The sequence below is a fragment of the Hypanus sabinus genome, chromosome 25, assembly GCF_030144855.1.
Source record: "Hypanus sabinus isolate sHypSab1 chromosome 25, sHypSab1.hap1, whole genome shotgun sequence".
Taxonomy (NCBI): Eukaryota; Metazoa; Chordata; class Chondrichthyes; order Myliobatiformes; family Dasyatidae; genus Hypanus; species Hypanus sabinus.
In genome coordinates, this window is record NC_082730.1 from 41060053 (window position 1) to 41080652 (window position 20600).

At 38.1% G+C, this 20600-nt stretch overlaps 1 protein-coding gene across 2 annotated transcripts in view; it reads left to right on the top strand.

Moving 5' to 3' along the window:
• LOC132381196 (neuron navigator 1-like) overlaps positions 1 to 20600 on the top strand; it is a 752075-nt gene that overhangs the window by 518888 nt on the left and 212587 nt on the right. For both annotated transcript variants that reach the window (XM_059950487.1, XM_059950488.1), the window contains 3 exons: positions 8961 to 9002; positions 14789 to 14913; positions 19620 to 19805. In XM_059950487.1, coding sequence (XP_059806470.1) covers positions 8961 to 9002; positions 14789 to 14913; positions 19620 to 19805 — 353 coding nt within the window. The remainder of the gene's footprint in view (positions 1 to 8960; positions 9003 to 14788; positions 14914 to 19619; positions 19806 to 20600) is intronic.

A 20600-nucleotide genomic window follows, 5' to 3' on the forward strand; every position in this document is an offset into this window, starting at 1 on the left:
CATGCTTGCAATGTTTAAAAAACCCATCTGCCAATCTCACCCTGCTCATGCCATATAATTGTCTTGATGTTGACTCATTTCTTTGACATAAAAACTAGCAGAGCGTTCACCAAACTGTGTATAGGGATTAAAATACAAGCACAGATGTATATTTAAAAGTAGAAAATATTTGTAAAAGGACTATTAAGTACTTACAGACTTCTACTCTGTAATCTTAATGTTCATTGCAATCAGAAGTACTTAATACAAACAAACAGCTCGGTTTCTTTCTTTAACGTTAACATAAATCATATTTGAGGCAGGGATATACTTTACTTTTTCATTCTGAAAGATTTTAATGTTTTTTTTAAGGATTCAGTCACAATAGTTTCAAAAACTGAAAATTTACTGATGGGAACATAAAGCTATTATTCTAAATGTACCTGTGGCAATCATGCTTTCACACTTCTAAGCACATAAAGATATTTAAAACTGACTGGAGAATATCGTTGTAACTGAGCTGTGCTGTTTTTGTCTGTAAAGATTTCCTGAAACCCTAGTAAATGCTGATCTGCCAACATGGCTTAGTATTTCAAAAATAGAGATTTGGCCATTTAAGAAAGGTTGGGAGATAAATTAAATACACCCAGAATATGGGCCATGATTCATTGTAACCTGTAATTAGCCCAAAACCATTCAACTCAGTACAGGCAGAACACGAATTGTTTTAAGTACTGCTTGCCATACGGTAAATAAACTCAAGATACTGAATATCAGGCGGCATTTAAAGTCAGCCTGCCCTGCTTAAAGCTAGTCTGTACTTCTTAAAGGAGAGATGCATTATGGTGGTAATAGTTTCTGACAGGCCTACTGAACTTAAACTAACCTGAAAGTGGAATGTAGAAGTAGATTGTGTGAAGATGAGAAAAATAGTGCATCTCCTGTGGGAGTTGTGCCCAGGCCATCTATAATAACCACATTGTGAGACAGGGTATATAGGAAGAAATAATGGAAACTCATCATGAAGTTGCAGATACGATTCTGACATATTTTAAGTCGCCTTCTGACTGACAATGACTACATTGGGTAAGACATATATAGTGTATTTTCATGATAGTTTCTTAGAATAGTACGTTTTGAAATCGGCTGCAGAATATACACTAAACCTGAAATCATGCAACAAGATTGGCTCTATACTTACGGCTATACAGCTAAGTACAACTTCACTGCTATTTTTAATTTTGTTGATGACACCACTGTCTTTGACCGTATCAAAGGTGGTGACGAATCAGCATATAGGAGGGAGATTGAAAATCTGGCTGAGTGGTGCCACACCATCATTGTCAAAAAGACCAAGGAGCTGACTGTTGACCTGAGGAGGAGGAAACCAAAGATCTCTGAGCCTCTCCTCATTGGTGGATCAGAGGTGGAAAGAGTCAGCAACTTTAAGTTTTGTCCTGACCCAGAACTTAAGTTCAATTACGAAGAAAACAGGGCAGTGCCTCAACTTCCTTAGAAGTCTGTGAAGATTTGGCATGGCATCTAAAACATTGATAGACTTCTATAGCTGTGTGGTAGAGATTATAGTGACCAGTTGCATCACAGCCTGGAATGGAAACAGCAATGCTTTTGAACAGAAAATCCCCTACAGAAAGTAGTGGATATGACCCTGTCTATCACAAGTAAAGCCCTCCCCACCATTGAGCATATCTACATGGAGCGCTGTTACAGGAAAGCAGCATCCATCATCAAGGACCCCCACTACCCAGACCATGCTCTGTCCTCACTGCTGCCGTTAGGAAGAAGGTACAGGAGCCTCAGAACCCACACCACCAGGTTCAGGAACAGTTATTACCCTTCAACCATCAGGCCCTTGAACCAGTGGGATTAACTTCCCTCAACTTCTCTCGCCCCGTTATTGAAATATTCCCACAACCTATGGGCACACTTTGAAGGACTCCTCATCTCATGATCTCAATCTTTATTGCTTATTATTATTTTTTTCACTTTTGTATTTGCACTGTTTGTTGTCTTTTTCACATTTTTCACAAGGCAACGAACTCAGGGTGATATATGGTGAAATATATAAACTTCGATAATAAATTTACTGAGAACTTTGATCAAAAAGCACTCTATAGTGATCCTGATATAATTGATTTACACATCCAATTTGATTAACCTTCCATGCATTCTAGTTGTGGTCACCTCAGTTAGGGGTAGGATATACTAACATCTTTGGTCTTATGCCACAGACAGCTGTGGAGATCAAGACATTGGATATATTTGAAATAGAGGTTGATAGGTTCTTGATGAGTAAGGGTATCAAAGGTTTCAGGGAGAATCCAGGAGAATGGGGTTGAGAAGGAAAGTAAATCAGCCATGACTTATGGCAGAACAGAATTAATCGGCTGAGTGCCCCAATTCTGATTCTGTGCCTTACGTCTTTGGTTTATTAAGGGAAAAATTTTCTACTTATCCTATCTGTGCTTCTTCTAATATTGTATCCCATCACTAGCACATTACATTTAATCGGCATAAAAGGGAACTAGTTGAAATAAACTGGCAAATGAGCTTAAGGGATCAGTCATTCACAACACAAAGAGCAAAGATGCTCCAATGAGAAGGTAAGATCCCAAGGGGAGGACCCACCATCTTTTGTTAACTTAAAAAATAAATATAGTTTCAAACTAAAAAAAAGCTTGTATAATCACACAAGTGTGGGTGGTAGCTAAGAGGATTAGAATAGTACATTCAAGTACAGGCCCTTTGGCCCACAATGTTGTATCGACCCTTAAGCCCTGCCTCCCAATTAACCCCCCTCCTTAAATTCCTCCATGTACCTGTCTAGTAGTCTCTTAAATTTCACTCGTGTATCTCCCTCCACCACTGACTCAGGCAGTGCATTCCACTCACCAATCACTCTGAGTGAAAAACCTTCCTCTAATATCCCCCTTGAACTTCCCACCCCTTACCTTAAAGCCATATTGTCTTGTATTGAGCAGTGATGCCCTGAGGAAGAAGCACTGGCTGTCCACTTTATCTATTCCTCTTAATATCTTGTATACCTCTGTCATGTCTCCTCTCATCCTCCTTCTCTCCAAAGAGTAAAGCCCTAGTTCCCTTAATCTCTGATCATAATCCATACTCACTAAACCAGGCAGCATCCTGGTAAATCTCCTCTGTACCCTTTCCAATGCTTCCACATCCTTCCTATAGTGAGGCGACCAGAACTGGACACAGTACTCCAAGTGTGGCTTAACCAGAGTTTTATAGAGCTGCATCATTACCCCGTGACTCTTAAACTCTATCCCTCGACTTATGAAAGCTAACAGCCCATAAGCTTTCTTAACTACCCTATCTACCTGTGAGGCAACTTTCAGGGATCTGAGGACATGTACCCCCAGATCCCTCTGCTCCTCCACACTCCCAAGTATCCTGCCATTTACTTTGTACTCTGCCTTGGAGTTTGTCCTTCAAAAGTGTACCACCTCACACTTCTCCGGGTTAGATGGAACATAAGGAACAACACAATCAAATGTACAATAAAGGAATGAAAGATAATGGTGTGAGATAAAGTGAGCCAGGGATATCAAACAGATAGAAAAAGTTCTAGTATAAAAAATAAAATAGCCGACAAACAGGGTGTTCTGTAGAAATTGAGACTGGTAAAAAAAATGAATAATATTAAATAGGAGCTGTACATCACTCAGCATACAGTGAAAGTAGCTGTAGATCAGGAAATGGAAGGGACTGTGGAATTCAGGAAAATCACAGTTACCAGGGAAGTGGTAATGCAGAAATTGTTGGATCTGTGGACTGACCTGTTTCCCAGTCCTAATGGACCTCACCCCAGAAAGTGACAAATAAGATTGTTAATGTAACAGATTTAATTGTCCAAATTTCGTAGACTCAGGGCGAAATCCATTAGAATGCAAAAGAGCAAATGTGACTTCTTTATTCAAAAACAGAGATGGCAGGAAATTACAGGCCACTTAGCTGAACATCTGGTATTGGGAATAAAAGTAGCTATTTCAAAGATATGATAATAGGTTGCTTAGTAAATCTGAGGGTAATAGACAAAGCCAACATGGGTTTGTGGAAGGGAAAAACTGTTTGATGAATTTATTGGAATTCTTTGAAGGAGAATATGTTGTGGATAACAAGGAGCTGGTGCGTTATTCTACATGATTACATAGATTTCCAGAATGCATTCGATAAGGGGCTGCATCAGACATTAATACACAACGTAGGTGTTGCAGTAACACATTTTTGTGTATAGATATTTGCTGGACAACATGAAATAGACGGCAGGCATAACTGAATCTTTCTCCAGTTGGGGGTGTTTAATAAGCAGTTTGCTGCTGGGATCAACATTGTTACAGTTTATATAAACTACTGCCAGATCTTTGCCCATTTATTTGATCAACTTCTTACTTCCTTTCCACAGCCAAAGACATGGTTGCTAATTTTGCTGATAAAAATTGGTAGAAAGATAAAATGTAAAAAGGACATAAGAAGTCCATCTGCCACCTCACCTCCCTGTTTGGTTCCATGCTCCACCTTACTCTCCTATCAGATTCCATCATCAGTAGCCCTTTGCAGCTTCCACCTATCTCCTCCCAACCTCTGTTACTATGTTCATGCTTCCCTCCTCCATCTGCCTATCATCTCTGCCCAAATATAATTTGTCAGCTCTACCCGTTTCCCTCATCTCTTTATACTGGTTGTCCGCCCCAACATGTTTCACGTCGAAGTGTCTTGACCTAAGGCATCAACTGTCGATATCCCTACACAGACACTACTTGTCCCACTAGGTTCCTCCAGCATTTTGCTTGTTGTTGATTCGTCAAGTAACATTTTCTTTCACAAGTTTCATCTTTAACAGCATCACAGTAGTGTAGTCATTAGTGTAACAGCACCATCAAACCGGCTTCAGTTCCAGTGGTGTGTATGTTCTCTCCATGATGGCATGTTTCTCCTCCAGGTTCTCCAGTGCCCTCCCTCATTCCAAAGACATGCATGTTTGTAGGATAATTGGCCAAATAGACGTATTTAGATAGATGGGCTCGATGCACCAGAAGGGCATCTTACCATGCTGTATCTCTAAACTATAAAGGAAGAATATAAAATTCTAGGTAATTTGTGCTCATCTCCTTAATAATATATTCCAGCATTTCTCCTACTGTTGATAGCAGGCTAACTGGTCTGAGTTTCTATTGCCTCATTTTGTTCTTTCATTGTTAGTCTGCAGTCTGAGAGTAGTATTCTGGAACCATTATTACCTCTCAACCATCAGGCTTTTGAAACACCGGGGATAACCTCTCTCAACTTCACTCACCCCAACACAGAGCTCTTCCCACAACCTATCCACTCTCCTTAAAGGACTCTTCATCTCATGTTTTTGATATTTATTGCTTACTTATTTATTAGTATTTTTTTCTTTTGTATTTGCAGTCTGTTGTCTTTTGCACATTGGGTGATGTCTTTCATTGATTCTGTTCTGTTCCTTGGATTTACTGAGCAAGCCTGCAAGAAAACCAGATCTCAGGGCTGAATATGTACTTTGATAGTACATTTACTCTGAGCCTTGCACTTTTGATGTATTTTAAACTGCCATATGCAACTGCTGTATCAGAGGTCTCAGAACACTTCACCTCTGTCACTCATCTATCAGTGATCACTTAATGGGTGTCATTCTTCTGCTCACATATTTCATGCTGCTGCAGGCCTTTCGCCTGTATCCTAAAGGCTGCAGAACACCAGCTGTGTAGCCAGGTTAAACGTATCACCAAGACACTTGCAGTGCGTTCACCAACATCTCCACTTCCAGCACCATCCATTCTCCTTCTCATTCTTCGAACAGTGTAGTTTGGTCACTGCTCAGTGGGAAAGGCAACTACTGTACGCGTGTCTAGAAGCCATCAGCTTCTGCAGAGGCCTTAAACCCAGGCAACATGACTTTCAGCAGCTGGCATGTTACTGCCTTTAGACCTCATAAACTGTAACGGACATTAGAAGGCACCATACCCCGGAGGAGTCTGTAGAAATGAATCATCAACTAACCTGTAACTAGTTGATGCATTTAGAGGGTGGTGTAGGAGAGTGTTCATTACTGCTGCAGATCACAATAATCAGCTACATGTGAGATTAGATAAACTGGAGCCTTGAACTACAGTTTAAATTTAAAATCACTTCTGTCTATTTAGAAACTTCCTTCAGGTGTTAAGCTCCCGAGTGATGCAGTGTTGCGGATGGAGTGACTCAACGTGTCTGTCCGACTCATGCGTTGTATGAAGCCAATTCAAGACCTGTTATATCTCACATTGGCTCAGTGAGTTCTGCGGCTATTGCTCTTTATGGTTCATTTTTTGTAATTGCATCCCAAAATCTACGTGGACTTCAACACCGTTTGGGGATACTGCTTTTTGTTGCCTGCAGGGGCTCTTCAAGATTTCTAGTCACTTGGAGGGGGCGAGAGCAGTTCACAACTCAGATACCGTGTTGGCTTCACTTAATGGAAAGAAGTTTGTGCATTATGGTGGCAACTGGAGTATGTTTCTGATGCCTACAGAAGTGCATTAATTAAAAAGGGAAAATGTCATCATTTGGCAAGTCAGGCAATCTCTGTGGAATGAGAAACAATTTGTGGATTTTTCTTTATTTTTGAAAAGTCAAAGACCACTACCAGTAAGCCTTTTCCTCTCTCCACAAGTGTTTCCTGCCTGTTGAATGATTCCAACAGAATTTGTTTTATTCCAGATTTCCAGCATCAACAGTATTTTGCATTTGGGTACTGTGAATTAAATTGTACTTTCCCTGATTTATTGTTGCAAAGTCCTTGAAAAGATATTCTCTTAGGGAATGATCTACTTTAACCATAGTTTTTTTTTTGTTAGTCCCTGTTACAGAGACAGCATTTCAACTAGCTCAGCATATTTTTAGTAACTGTAGTTGTACACTACAAAATTTTGGAAAGAAAAAGTTGAAAATTTGTGAAATCTTTCCATTGATAACTTAGGATGGAAAAGAAGAGTTTCTAATTATGCTTGCACATCAAGATGTTGGTAAATAATCTAGATAACAAAAACGGTTGCATCTAGTAAATTCAGAATGCTGCCAGAGAGCATGGCAATGTTGTTAGTTATTGTTTTACTTCTGCAATCTATATTTTGTTGTAAACCAGATTTTGCATTTTTAATTCAGGAAATAACACCCCAAAGCCTGGTTGAAATCCAAATAAAGGAATGTTTGGTAAAGGACAATCCTTTTGAAGTGCTGTAAAAGTCCATGCTTACTCCTCAAAGTTAAAAGATCTTAGAAATGTGCAACTTTTAAACTTCACACAAGAAGGGAAAGAATGGTTGAAACTTTTTTTTGATCACTCTCTCTCAGGTTCCTGATTAATCGAGGTATTTATTTTGTGCCAAGAAGAGAGAGATTAGGCAGATGATCAAAGGCTTGCTGTAATGATTTGGTTCTGAAAAGCTCAAGAAATTCAAGGAGAGGGGTAGAAATTCATTCTCAGTATCCCTGCACTAAGTTCACAATATTTTGTAGCAACTGAGTGGTTCCCAATTTACAAAATTCTTCCAAAAGCTTGCTATTTTCTTAAGATACTTTTATGAATTGATATGTCGTGGAATATTTTGTAGGCTTGTAGTGGTGTAGGGGAGTCTTATAAATGTTGCTTCCTTAATGTTTTCTTGATTTTAGGTATCTTAGCAATCGGGTTCCCTTCATCCCAATTTTGATGGCATCCTGGTGCATCTTTCCTTCTGCTTCCCCGTCCCATCTAATTCTGTTCTGCTGCCACACTTTCATGGTGGCTCTACTAACTGCTTGCATCTCCGTTGAGCATTCATTCATCATGTTCCTAATTTAAATGCAATAGAGCATTCTTTTATGGTCAGGGCAATATAAATAATCAGTTGTTAAAATTAGATTTAGTGAAAATTTTGAACAAGAAAGCAATTAATTTTACTTTGTCAGAGGTTTCTAAGCCTGGGTTCTCAATCATAACTTCATATTGTGTTTTCATTAAAGTACACTGAGCTGAGTAGTTGGAACAGAAAAATGACGAAATATATTTGATGTTTAACATGATGCTGGATAGAATAACAATATATTTTATTGTTACTGGCATTCATTTAGTGATTGAAATTGTCATGTGTTCTTAAGCATAATACACAGTAGTTGTTTTGTTGGTGTTTTTCACAAGAAACCTCTAACTGCTGAGAGTGGAATAAATTATGAATGTTCTTTGTTGCCAATACCATACAAGTTCAGATTTCTTAAACAATGCATTCTTTTGTGAAACAATTTTTGTACAAAAATACAGGGTTGAATTTGAAGCAGCAAGACAATAAATATCCAGGAACGTGATCCAACAGTTCTTTGATGTTATTTTGAAATTACTCTATTTTTTTAAACAGAATACATATGTTTTCTGCAAAAGAATCCAAATAGTTTTAATTCAGTGTTTGAGAAGTTTATAAAATATAAGATCATTCAAATTCAATCAAATATGAGTTATGAAGTACAGATGCTCCAATTGTCTGATGGATGCAGATTTTGCCTGCAGTGTTTCATAACAAAAACTATCTGGATGAAAAAAAGGTTTCCAGCAGGAGAGAGGAAAGCAAAATAAAGTCATTCTGGTCTTGGTTTAAAGCCTGTTCAAACAGCTGGTTCAAGAATAATACTGAGGGTAGTATTAATGTCTAAACCTGTGGCTCAGGACAATCACTCAATCAGGAAACCAAAGGAACAAGGAATAGCACCAATGATTCAAAAGCTGGAGCAATTTTGGTGTGAGTGTAAGTTTAAGCCAAGCCTCATCATCCATTGAAATTACTCTCATCAAATTAAATGCATCTGGTTTTTTTTATTCCTTTGCATGGTTTATTAGTAATTCCATGTTTGTGTTGTTTTGTCTGTTGTTGTGTATGATGTTGTATCAGTGTTCCCTGTTTATTTTATAGTGCACAACGTGACAGAAATACTCTGCCGAAAAAAGGATTCAGGTAACAACCTTACGATGTAGCTTGATTGATCTTTTGATGTCAAATTTTACATTCCAGACAGTCTTCAGAAAATAAAGTACAAAGCTGCAATATAAAGGAATTAAGCTGCGACTCCCATCCCCTTAACCATCTTGACCATGGGTTATTGGTGGTCCATTATTTTTCATGCCATCATTCTATCACTTCACATCAATAAACAAAATATAAAGAATCCATATGATTATGTAAACAAATTAAATGACAGATGTGACACTTTTAGAGGGAATCGTCATACAGCAAGCACAAAAAACACTGACCAATTGGGTCTGCATTGACTATCAATCACCCACTTGCACTAATACGACACTGATCCCAATCTATGCCCCCCACCTTCCCATTAGCCTCCCCCAGATTCTACCACTCATCTGCTCAGCAGAGGCAGTCTATAGTGGGACAACTAACCTGTCAACCTGCACATCCTCGGGGAATGTGAAAACCAAAGGACCTGGAGAAAATCCAGACTCCACAAGGACAATGCTGCCGATCAAGACCTGGATCACTAGCACTGTGTGGCAGCAGCACAACTAACCAGAGAGTCACAGAGAAGTACAGCTCAGAAGCCGGCCCTTCGGCCCATCTAGTCCAAGCCAAAACTATGCCACAGGCTTTAGTCCTCTCATATCCCGGTTTTGTGAAGTCACCAGTGAAAACCTTTCTTCCATTTACAATCCACGGGGAAAGATCACAGCTGACCTTTCATTTCAAATTCCATCCCCAATCCCCTTTGCTGAAAAATCATTATGCCAGTTTTGAGAATACTCACTGACTGAGCATTCTGGGGTAGAAAAGTCCAAGTACACCCTCTGGCATTGTTTGAGCCAGAGCATTTGGACATCCTGCACAAACAGCTCTCCCTGAGCTCAGCAGTTGAGCAGTGACTCATTAAAACGGGATGCAGAAGTAGTTTGCAGCTGGCCCGTCAACTTCATGCCAAGTCTGGCTGGCATTGAAACAGTCCCTTTCATTTGAAAGAAGTCTTCAAGTCTCTTTGCTTTATGTCAATATATATTTTTAATTACCTCTTAATAATTTAATGTGCTTTAATTACATTTATTTGTTTCTGAATTTTTTTTAATTAGTTGCATCTATTTGAATAGTGCTTGAATGTTTCTGTCAGAGGCATCTACAATATTTTAACCACCAGTGAGTGTCAGGATGTTCTGTAGCATGGCTCAGGACAGCCTGCAAGATGCCTACTTGTCTCCTGGAGTCTGCGCATCTCCTAGGCGTGGTAGGTCAACACAGCTGGTCTTCCTCATCCAGAGATAGGAAGTGAAGCCCGATGGGGACCACAAGCAGGAGCTGAACCTGTGTTCTCTATTCCAACTATATTGGATGTTCTCAGCTATTGACCATACCGGCAGGCCTCATCTTTTGACATAGAAATAAATCAGTTGTTTCATGCTAAACTATAAGCAATATTCCTTATGAAGGCTCTTAGGTAAACAGTCTTGGGGTGACTGTCATCCTTGATTTTGTTCGACAACAAGAGAGAAAATTAATGAAAGGGTTCTTAAAATTATAATCAATGAATGTCAAGAATTATATTAACTCCACCATGTTAGAAATTATCTCTCTCTCTCTTTCTCACTCATTCTCTCTTTCTTTCTCTCTCTCTCTTTGCAGACTCTTTCACTCTCTTTGTATACTAAAACCTGCTTATAAATACGGGTGTCCCCCGCTTTACGCCACTTTGCTTTTTAGTGATCTGCTTTCACATTACAAAGAGGATTTTCGCCTTTACAAAAATTTTGCCCATATAAATGAATGGTTCTTCGCTTTACGCCGTTTCGGCTTAAGAAGCGTTTCACAGGAACAGTCTACCTGTGTAAAGGGGGGGGGGGGGGGCACCTGTATCTCTGACTGGAACTAAGTGGGAGTTCCATTCGTAAAATAGAATTGTCAGTTTATGCAAACCATTAAAATAATGCTGTGTTTATGACTACCTCATTAACAAATGGTATTTTTTATCTGTGTGGTCAGATGCATCATGTTGATTTGAGTTGATGTGAAGGGCATCTGTTTGGAGCTGACTCTCCAGCAACAGACCCTAACTGCTGGTAGCTGCCCAAACTGATCCCCTTGAATTAACCCTGAAGCAGCCTCAGGTGTGCTGTGAAGGCCTCCAACCGTGTGAGTGGCCCACTCTGCTTAAGGACGTCAGATTTGCAGAGTATTCCAAAGAAACCTTGCAGACTTGTCATTCCTCCAGTCAATCTCTGATTTTGATTTTTTTTTAATTTGCTATGATCACATAGCAGATAGAAGTCTAACAATGCCTTGACAATACAGCAGGAAGAATTTTGGCTGTTTTTTTTTGGAGTATTGTTGACTGTCACTATCATTTCAATTGACATGATAGATTCCATTTCTGAGTAAGTTTCAGTAGATCTTGGGAGATAATCAGATCAACATAATGCATCTGACCTTGCAGAGGAACAATGGAAAGTCTTCAGTGATAAACCTAATCTCTTCAAGCTCTTAATGAAAAATAGCTGCTCTCATGCCTTCTTTTAATTGTATCAATATGTTGGGCCAGGATAGAGCTTTAGTGATGCTGACACCAGGAAGGGAATACTGAGATGGAAATTTATTTGTGGGTGGGGCTAAGGCTGAGGAATGAAATGAAGTCCAGGGTGTTGAATTTGACAGTGACAATGGGGAGAGGAAGAGAAACATTAAGGAAGAATGTTATAGTTGATGGGGTGGAGAAAGAGGATCATAATTTATTGAGGGATGATAACCAATGGAAGGAGATCAGAAAGAACATGGAAGGCAATTCAGTAAATTTGTAGGAAATAGTAGTGATGCAAATTGAGAGGTCATGGGGAAGATCTTAAAGAGTATCTTGAAGATTAGAGAAGGTGAAAAGTTCAAACATAAACCCATTGGGGAGATGGAGAAGAGAAAGAGGGAGAGTGTGAAAACTCTTTGTGTCTAGGGTTTGGGGCCACTGAGGGAATCACAAGTTGGGAGAAGATGAACTTGCATCCTACTTCAAGATAAATCGAGGTAGTCTTAAGCCTTGGTGGGAAAAGTTAATAAAGGTCATGTTTCATCTCTGCTTAAGCTTTCCTACAGCACCGGGCTGTGTCGCTTCTGTGTATGTATGATGTATGATCACATTGCTCATATACAATAAATCATAGGCTATATGCCAGTTGAGGTGATGGTGCAAGCCCAGTGACTTTCTTGTGTGTTTGTGCACATGGAGGGACTGGAACAAATTTATGGTTGCTCACTCTGCATGTATATTTAACTGGATTCCTTCAATTATACTTTGCATGTCCATTTAACTGGATACCTTTGATTACATTCTGCATGTACATTTAACTGAATGCCTTCAATTATAATTCACTCCCAAAGTTTCATTAAAGAGCTCTGCTATATATGGGGATGTTTAAATGATATATTTAAAACCTGACATGAGTGATTGTTTTAAATTAAGTAATATCAGGAGCCCATTGAAAAAATTTATTACTGTTAAGAAAGAAATCTTTTTAATGTGTAACTGAGATGGAATCAATAACAGTTAAAAACGAACCTTTTAATGTAAGTTTAAGGACCTTACAAGCATTGAGGTTTGCAGCCCAAGAGGAGGGCGGATCACTCAACATTCCTGTACTGACTTTTTTCCACTCTGATCTAAACCCAAAACCATTCTGTCCCCATGACCTTGTTCCTTCTTTTGCTTATGCACACAATATTTCTTCTAAAGGTAAAGTTTTCATAATATCGGCTATTCCCAAGAGCAAAATATTCCCTGCTGTAACAACTTTGAACAAATAAATTTCTGCCAATCTAGATCCTCTTAATAAAAATTTCAAATGAATGTCCCCACACAACCATAACCCCCATCACAGGAAGCGGTCTCCTCCCAATAATGAAATTTTGTAATTCAAAAAATTTCTGTTTTTCTGTTTAACTCTTAAGTACTTAATGGCACTTCCAAATAGTTCTGGCAACTCCAAGTCCCCTTTGACTGCTTCTTTACTGGTATCCTACTGATTGCCACATAGATTCTGAGCTTTTGATATCCTTTCTTCAGGAAGGACCAAAACTGTGTAATATTCTGCTGTCTCCTTCAGCTTGAGACAACAATGATTTTTCACATTTTAATTCCTTAAATCCTACTTTTAAAGCTTGCAATGCTTTAATTTCATGGCTTTACTAATCTGCACTTGTAATCTAATGGACCTACACAAACATTTATTCATTTTGCAGAACCTTCTTAATGAATTGCGTTGCCAGTTTTCATTTTCCTTCCCAATTGGCATTTAGTTTAAATGACCACTTTATTCTAAGATAAAGTAATAGCTGTTTTTGCTTCAATTAGATGCATGTCTGATTTTTAAAAAATCTAACCCTGAGCTAAATATCCCAGGGCCAGCTGGAATACTGTTACCCAGTATAGTCTAATTTTTCCTCTTTGAACAAAGCTGATGAGTATTTTTGTCTTCTTTGCCCCAGATCCTATTTTTAAATCTAAAACTGTCAGAATATTTGTGATTTATAGCAGCTCATTTAATCCATGCCATTGTGCTTGAATAGAGTTTACATAATAGCAGTGCACAACCTAGATCTTTTCTGGATGACTATCTTATTTTATAAAACCTTAAGCGACTTGTTAGCAAGTTTAACCATTTTGGAGCCTGCTGCGGTTTATTTTCCTGTAGGTTAATGCACATTTTAGTTCATTTCTGTACTAAAGTCAGTACTATCTGTAGGTTAATTAGGTAGAGATTAACCCACCTTTTCAATCTCAGTTGACAGTGTTCCCAGTTTATGGAAACGTTGGGTTATGGACAGATCTCAGAACCCTCATGTAACTTGAGTAATATTTATAATTCAAAAGAACAGTTCTGCTTGAGGGTGGGGTCAATTTTAATCTGGTTTGGTACTTTTTGTGATCTGGCACCAGTCAAGCTTCAGAGGTGCTAGGCAAGAGAGTTCTAACCTGTGCTGTACTTTCAACATGTTGGCAGAAAACCAGATAAAAGGTTCCTTAACATTATTTTTATTTTGAATATATCAATTTATTGTGAGTTTAAGCTAACACAATTATCCGAGCTTCAATTGGCCCTTGTAGTCAAAAGTGTTATATTTCACTTAAAGACTAGATTTTTATCTTGGGTTCAGCACATGGACGAAAATTTTTCCCAAGCACAAGCAAATACACAAATTAGTTTGCATGACAGTCATGATGGAAACACATTTTAGCCCAGATCAAACTTCAACAATGAATGTCTTGTGTTTTAGTCTGTATGCTTATTTTAAAGCAGACTTGGGGTTTCTTTGGCTGATAAAGTTTTCTCCTTGTTCCAACTCTAAAAGATGAGAAATAGATTGACTGTTTGCTACTTCCCTCATTTAAATGCACTTAATCCTCTTTAGTTACAGAAGCAGTCAATCAAATTCAAGTGGAAGTGTTCAGAAACCTGTGCAGAACAGTTGGCAAACAGCTAAAGCATGGCCTCTGTAGAAATGCACTTTTTCTTCAATCCCATATTTTATTTGTAATATAATCACGATCTCAGTGCTATATACCAATAAATACTAAATATTTGCAGTGCTAAAACTTAGCTTGAATAAGTTATAGAGCTAACACCAGCAAGCAACATAAACTATCCATAGCATAAAATATTAATTTGTATTTTTACTCCATTACCTCCCTCATTATTAACCTGATTCCTCCATTAGCCAAGTCAATGATAATTTATATGCATCTGGCTTCACTTCATTTACAGATATGGAACAAGCTCCCAGCAAGAAGACACAAAGGAATGGCATCACACACGTCCTACTGCCAGCTCTGTGGACACAGATAGCCAATTACTTTCCTCTCCTTCTTCTGTCCCATTGTCAAATTTAGGTTAGTGATGTTTTATTATCAACTAAATTATGAACAATATATTTCCAGTTGCATTTTACCTATTTAATTTTATTGAGGAATAGTATTTTGTCTTGTAGCTTCTGATTATAATATGTATTAAAATGACAAATTTTATTTTTGGGTGTTATGGTGTAAAGTACACACAAAATAAATGTTTCATTGAATAGTTTGAAGTTAGTTTTCACATTGTAAAGAATGCTTTATAATGTGAAGAGATCTGTTGACGATTTGAAGAATGGTCATGTAAACATTTTCATCAGTTGAGTGTATGTATATATGAATGGTAAACCCAATCATGCTGCATTCCTCTACCCTCTCCTTAAAGCTTGAAGTTACTTTGAATTACAGATTAGACATACATTTAGAGTTATCCATGTAAGTGTAAGCTATTTATGCCTGCAGCAAGTAAAATCCATCACTGTTAATTTGTCAAGTGTAGCCAGATTTTGATAGACTTTGATATTTTAATAGCCGATGCATAAATGATTGCTGACCCTTCTTTCATCGATAGTCCTGGTATGTAATAGATAAAAGGGACTGTAGATGTTGCCTTTTTCTGATATATGTTGTGCCCATTTCATGGTTCTCCTGATGTCTGCTGACCTGAATGGTTAGAGTAAAGGTGAACACACAATTCTCTGAGTGATAAATGGTGGGGCGTAGGAGTCCAGAAGACTAACTGTAGTTGTTCAGTGTTTACATAATGATATGGACTTGAGAAATGGAGATATGATTCTGAAATTGATACCAAATTGGAAGATGGAAAGGTGTCATTGATTGCAAAAGAGGATTACTGCAATGTACAGATGTCCCCCCTTTACAAATGTTCACCTTACGCCACTTCGCTTTTACAAAGGACCTACATTAGTCACCTGTTTCTGTATTACAAAGAGGATTTCTGCCTTCACGAAAATTCTTCCCATGTAAATTAATGTTTCTTCACATTACGCCATTTTGGCTTAAGAAAGGTTTCATAGGAAAGCTTGACCTTTTTAAAGGGGGGGACACCTGTATACAAATCCATTATTTTAAAGAAATGTATTTGAACTTCTCTTGAAGTACATAATTTTATTTTTTTAATGTAAAAAGAGTGCAAACATAATTATTTCTGGAAAGATACCAAAAAAAATGTGAAACTATACATGACAGGGCAGGCTGGAGCATTATTTCTCTAAACAAATTAAGACTGAGTGAGCTAATAGATGTTTAAGATGTTGAAAGGGATAGAGTTTTCCATTTAGTGCAACTAAAACAACAGGTGATAAAAATAAGATACTAAGTACTCCAGAACAGAATTCAAAAGAAAACCCTCTATCTAGAGAGAGATTAGAAGGTAGGGCACACTAGCACAGGGAGTAATTGAGGCTGAGAAAATTATGATCACATTTCTTGCTTTCAGTCTCCATTATTCCTTTATGAGCCATTGTGAGAACATTCTGCAACTTAAAATTATTTTGAGCCTCGATCTAATTTGCAGGTATTTTCAGAGGATTGTGACTGTGTTTACTTGGTGCTGAAATGTTTTAGTTCATTTATTTATGCAGGACGTTAATTTCCAATCACAAGAACATACTTGTTCATTATTGGCTTTATGTATTAAGCTGCACTTGTCTTCTACTGTTCCATGTTCTAATCCACCTTCCAATTTGGTATCAGTTTTAGAATTATATTCACAGAATCTTAGAAGAGTTGGGGAATCAATTAGCATGGATAGAGGTCAGACTGGCCAGTGAGCACCTTTTGTATTTATCCCATTGCCCAGTACGTGGCCCATAGCCCTCTCCTCTATATGCCATGTTCATATCAGTTCTGTGGATTCTTGCTGCCTCCCATTTTCCAGTCAATTCCACATCTGGACAATCTGTATGTGAACTAAGCTTTCGATACTTGAATGGAGAGGAACAGATGTTAAGGCCAAGCACCCTATCAGTTTATTTCCAGTTATAAAGTTGTTTATGTTCTTTTAAATATTTTAATCTTTATGTTTTTAAGTTTATGTAAATTTTACTATTCTTAATTTTTAATAATTTTTGACAGTTTGACAGTCAGGGAATGTCTTAGTCAGCTGTCAATTTATTTATTTAGAGATACTGTACAGAACAGGGCCTTCTGGCTCTTGGATCCTCACTACCCACCATCCCACCGATTTAACACCAGCTAATCACAGAACAATTTATGATGACCAGCTAACCTACTAACTAGTACGTCTCTGGACCATGGGAGGAAACCAGAGCACTCGGAGGAAACCCACTCGCACACGGGAAGGAACGTAGAAACTTGCTTCCAGAGGGCACCGGATTTGAACTCTGAAGCTCCATGCTGCAATGGGGTTGTGCTTATATTTCTGTAGATAGTATATGTTTTATATACATCTGTCCCCATCCGTTCCCACCTCCTCCAATATGACAGGATTCCTGCAGTGTGTTGAGAAGACCCAATACCACTCTTGCGAAGATGTCATCAGCCGTATTCGTAAGGTTGGCCTCAAGAGATCTGCACTTGCCTAGCACATACTGAAAAACCCTAGTTATTACTAATCCTTCTCATAACATTTCAGTGTGTGAACTTAATAATTCTGACCTGTGTGCAACTTCGTAATTACCTGACCTGGAATTTCCTCCAATTTAAAACAAATTTCTATGAAGTCAATCATCCAGATAGAATATGTGAAATCAGTATCTTCCTTTATAGGCCTGAAGTTTGTTTAGCTGGCACCTTAATGAGGTGATTCTAAAACTAACAGTTAATTTAGACCAGAAGACTTGTTGTTGACCATGAAATATGACAAAAGACTTTTTTGTGGACTTTGCTGTAAACAAATGGCAATTATGCAAGTGATATGACATTCTCAAAGTAAATGCCAATTAACAGCTGCACACTGGGAAATAGAACAAGCCTAAATTGTAGCTAGCACCTGTTCATTATTTCTAACTCTTACGGTTGAATGACATTGTTAGTGCAAAAATGGCAAAAAATATTTCCAGAGCAAGCTATTTTTTTCATAAATAGTATTTAATTGCTCTGATTAGTATGTTAAACACAGAAGTCCACTCAATGAAGCATAGTCAAGATTATGACAATAATTTATTTATTTCACTTTTGAACATTAATTAATTCTATTTATTTTTCAGAATGCATACATTTTCATTATGGGTCATTGAAACACCTGCAATTTTCCTTTATTTTCAAAATGCCTTCAGGACTACTTAAGTAATTGCAATAGACTGGTTAGGCGTCTGTGATTAATCAAAACACTGAAATAGCAACATGGCAGAAACCTCGCATCTGCATAATTTACTTCAACCTTGTATGAAGAAACAGATATGAAATTAATTTTATTGAGAATTTGTGTCACTTATGAACCACATTGTTGAAATGTTGCACTCAGATATAGAGTCATTCATCACTTATAGCACAGAAACAGGCCCTTTGGCCCATTTAGTCTATGCCAGGCTGGCCTTCTGCCTAGTCTTATCTAGTTGCACTGAGACCATAGCCATCCATACCTCTTTCATCCATGTACCCATCCAAACTTCTCTTAAATATTCCAATTGTACTCACATCTACCACTTCTGCCAGTAGCTCATTCTACAGATTCCCCTTGAGAATTTCAGCTTTCACCCCTAACCCATGACCTCTAGTGTCATCCAGCCTGAGGATAACAAAACCCTGCATGCATTCACCCTGTCTATACTCCGTATAATTCTGTACCCCTCAAATAAGATCACCCCTCATTCACCTACATTCCAGGGATTATGACTCCAACATAGCATTCTAGCTCCTGTACTCAATGACAATATGCCAAAAACTTCCCTATGACCCTTCCTATTTGTGATGCCACTTTTAAGGAATAATGAATCTGTATCTTGAGGGCCCCATGTTTTTTCTGCAGGCCTCTGGGCCTTAATACTGTATATAAGTCTTACTCGGATTTGTTCTTTCAAAGTACAACACCTGACATTTGTATTAAATTCTATCTGTTATTTTTCATCCCATTTTTCCAGCTTGATCGAAATCATGCTGCAAGCTTTGATAGCCTTCCTCACGGTCCACTATGACCACCAATCTTGGTTTCATCTTCGAATTTGTTAATCCAGTTTATCACACTATGATCAAAATCACTAATATGGATGTAAAACATTGGACCCAAATCAATCCCTGTGGCACAGGGCACCTGTCAGAGAGAAAACCACCTACTACCACACTCTGACTTCTACTACAAAGCCAATGTTGAATCCAGTTGGCGTCCACTGTCTTCCCTTTACTGATCTTCTTGGCAACCTCTTTGAAATCTGTATAAGATTGGTTGGATATGCACAAAGCCATGTTGACTATCCCTAAAAAAGTCCTGTCTATCTAAATGCTTAAATATGCTGACCTAATAAATTTACCCACAACTGATGTCAGGCTCAATGGCGTATAATTTCCCAACTTCTTGTTGGAACTTTTCTTGAACAACAGAACAACATTACCAACTCTCCAGTACTCCAGAGGTTCAGTAGCAACATGGCATAGTTTGTGTATGCAGCATAATTAGATGAATACAAGTAGCAGAAAGACATTTAATTGCTGGTTGTTTTTCTTCCTGTGTATGTCTTCTCATACTAGGTAGCACAAGCAGACTTATTTCTATTTTATTCTGCAATTTGCAGCTTAGCTGAATATGTATACTGTTTCATTAACAGCAAGCCCTACGGTGGTATCTCAGCTCAGCAGCCCCACTCCAAAAATGATGCGTTCCAATAGCATTCCGACCCATGATTCCTCGTTCGATTTGTATGGAAGTCTGCAGATGGGAAGCACAATTTCCTTGGCTGAAAGACCAAAAGGGATGATCCGCTCAGGTTCATTCAGGGATCCTGTGGATGACGGTAAGATGGAATGTTCTCAGCTTCAGTCGGTATTAGGTGAATAATTTTTAAGTTACTCGATGTGCAGAAGATTGTAACATCTTCTGTAAATTTTGTCCTAGCGTGTGTGGCTGTCATGGTAGCAAAGCTGGTAGCACTAACTAGTGTTTCTGTGGAAACTTGTCCTCCACTTAAGGCTTCCCCGTGTATACACTCAAACACTTAAGTCTAGAACTTATAACCAGTGTTACCATAGGGGAAATTGTTGTGCTTTTTCATAGTGCTGGTAACAGAGATGCAGTAATTGATATACACTTCAATATAATAAGCACTATTTAGATTGCAAAATCAATTTAAAATATTGGCTTATTGAATGTTATGACTAAGTTTTTAATGATGCATTGAGTTTTTAATGGTGCACTGCTTCATAAATACTGAAGAACAAGCTCTGTGTCCCAAAAAAATAATTTTATGTGGTGTCAGAAATTCCATTCCATCATAAAGATTCTATTATTTCTTCGTGATATTTTTAGTAAAAAAATATCATTCAGCTTTTGACGCAAGCCATGTATTTTCCCAATTTCTGTAAAATAATTATGGTTATTCATAATCCCAGTTATTGAATCCTAATTTACTAGTCTGATTGGCTTTTCAGGCTGATCGTGACTTCAGTTTCCAAATGTCACAGAGATCTAAATGATAAAGCTGGAATGGGAACCGTGTTGTAATAGGATAACTTCACACACTCAGTGTGCTAAACTTTTGTGAGCAGTCTTATTCAAGTTCAGCAAGCAGCATCTGTGTGGTGCTGATTGC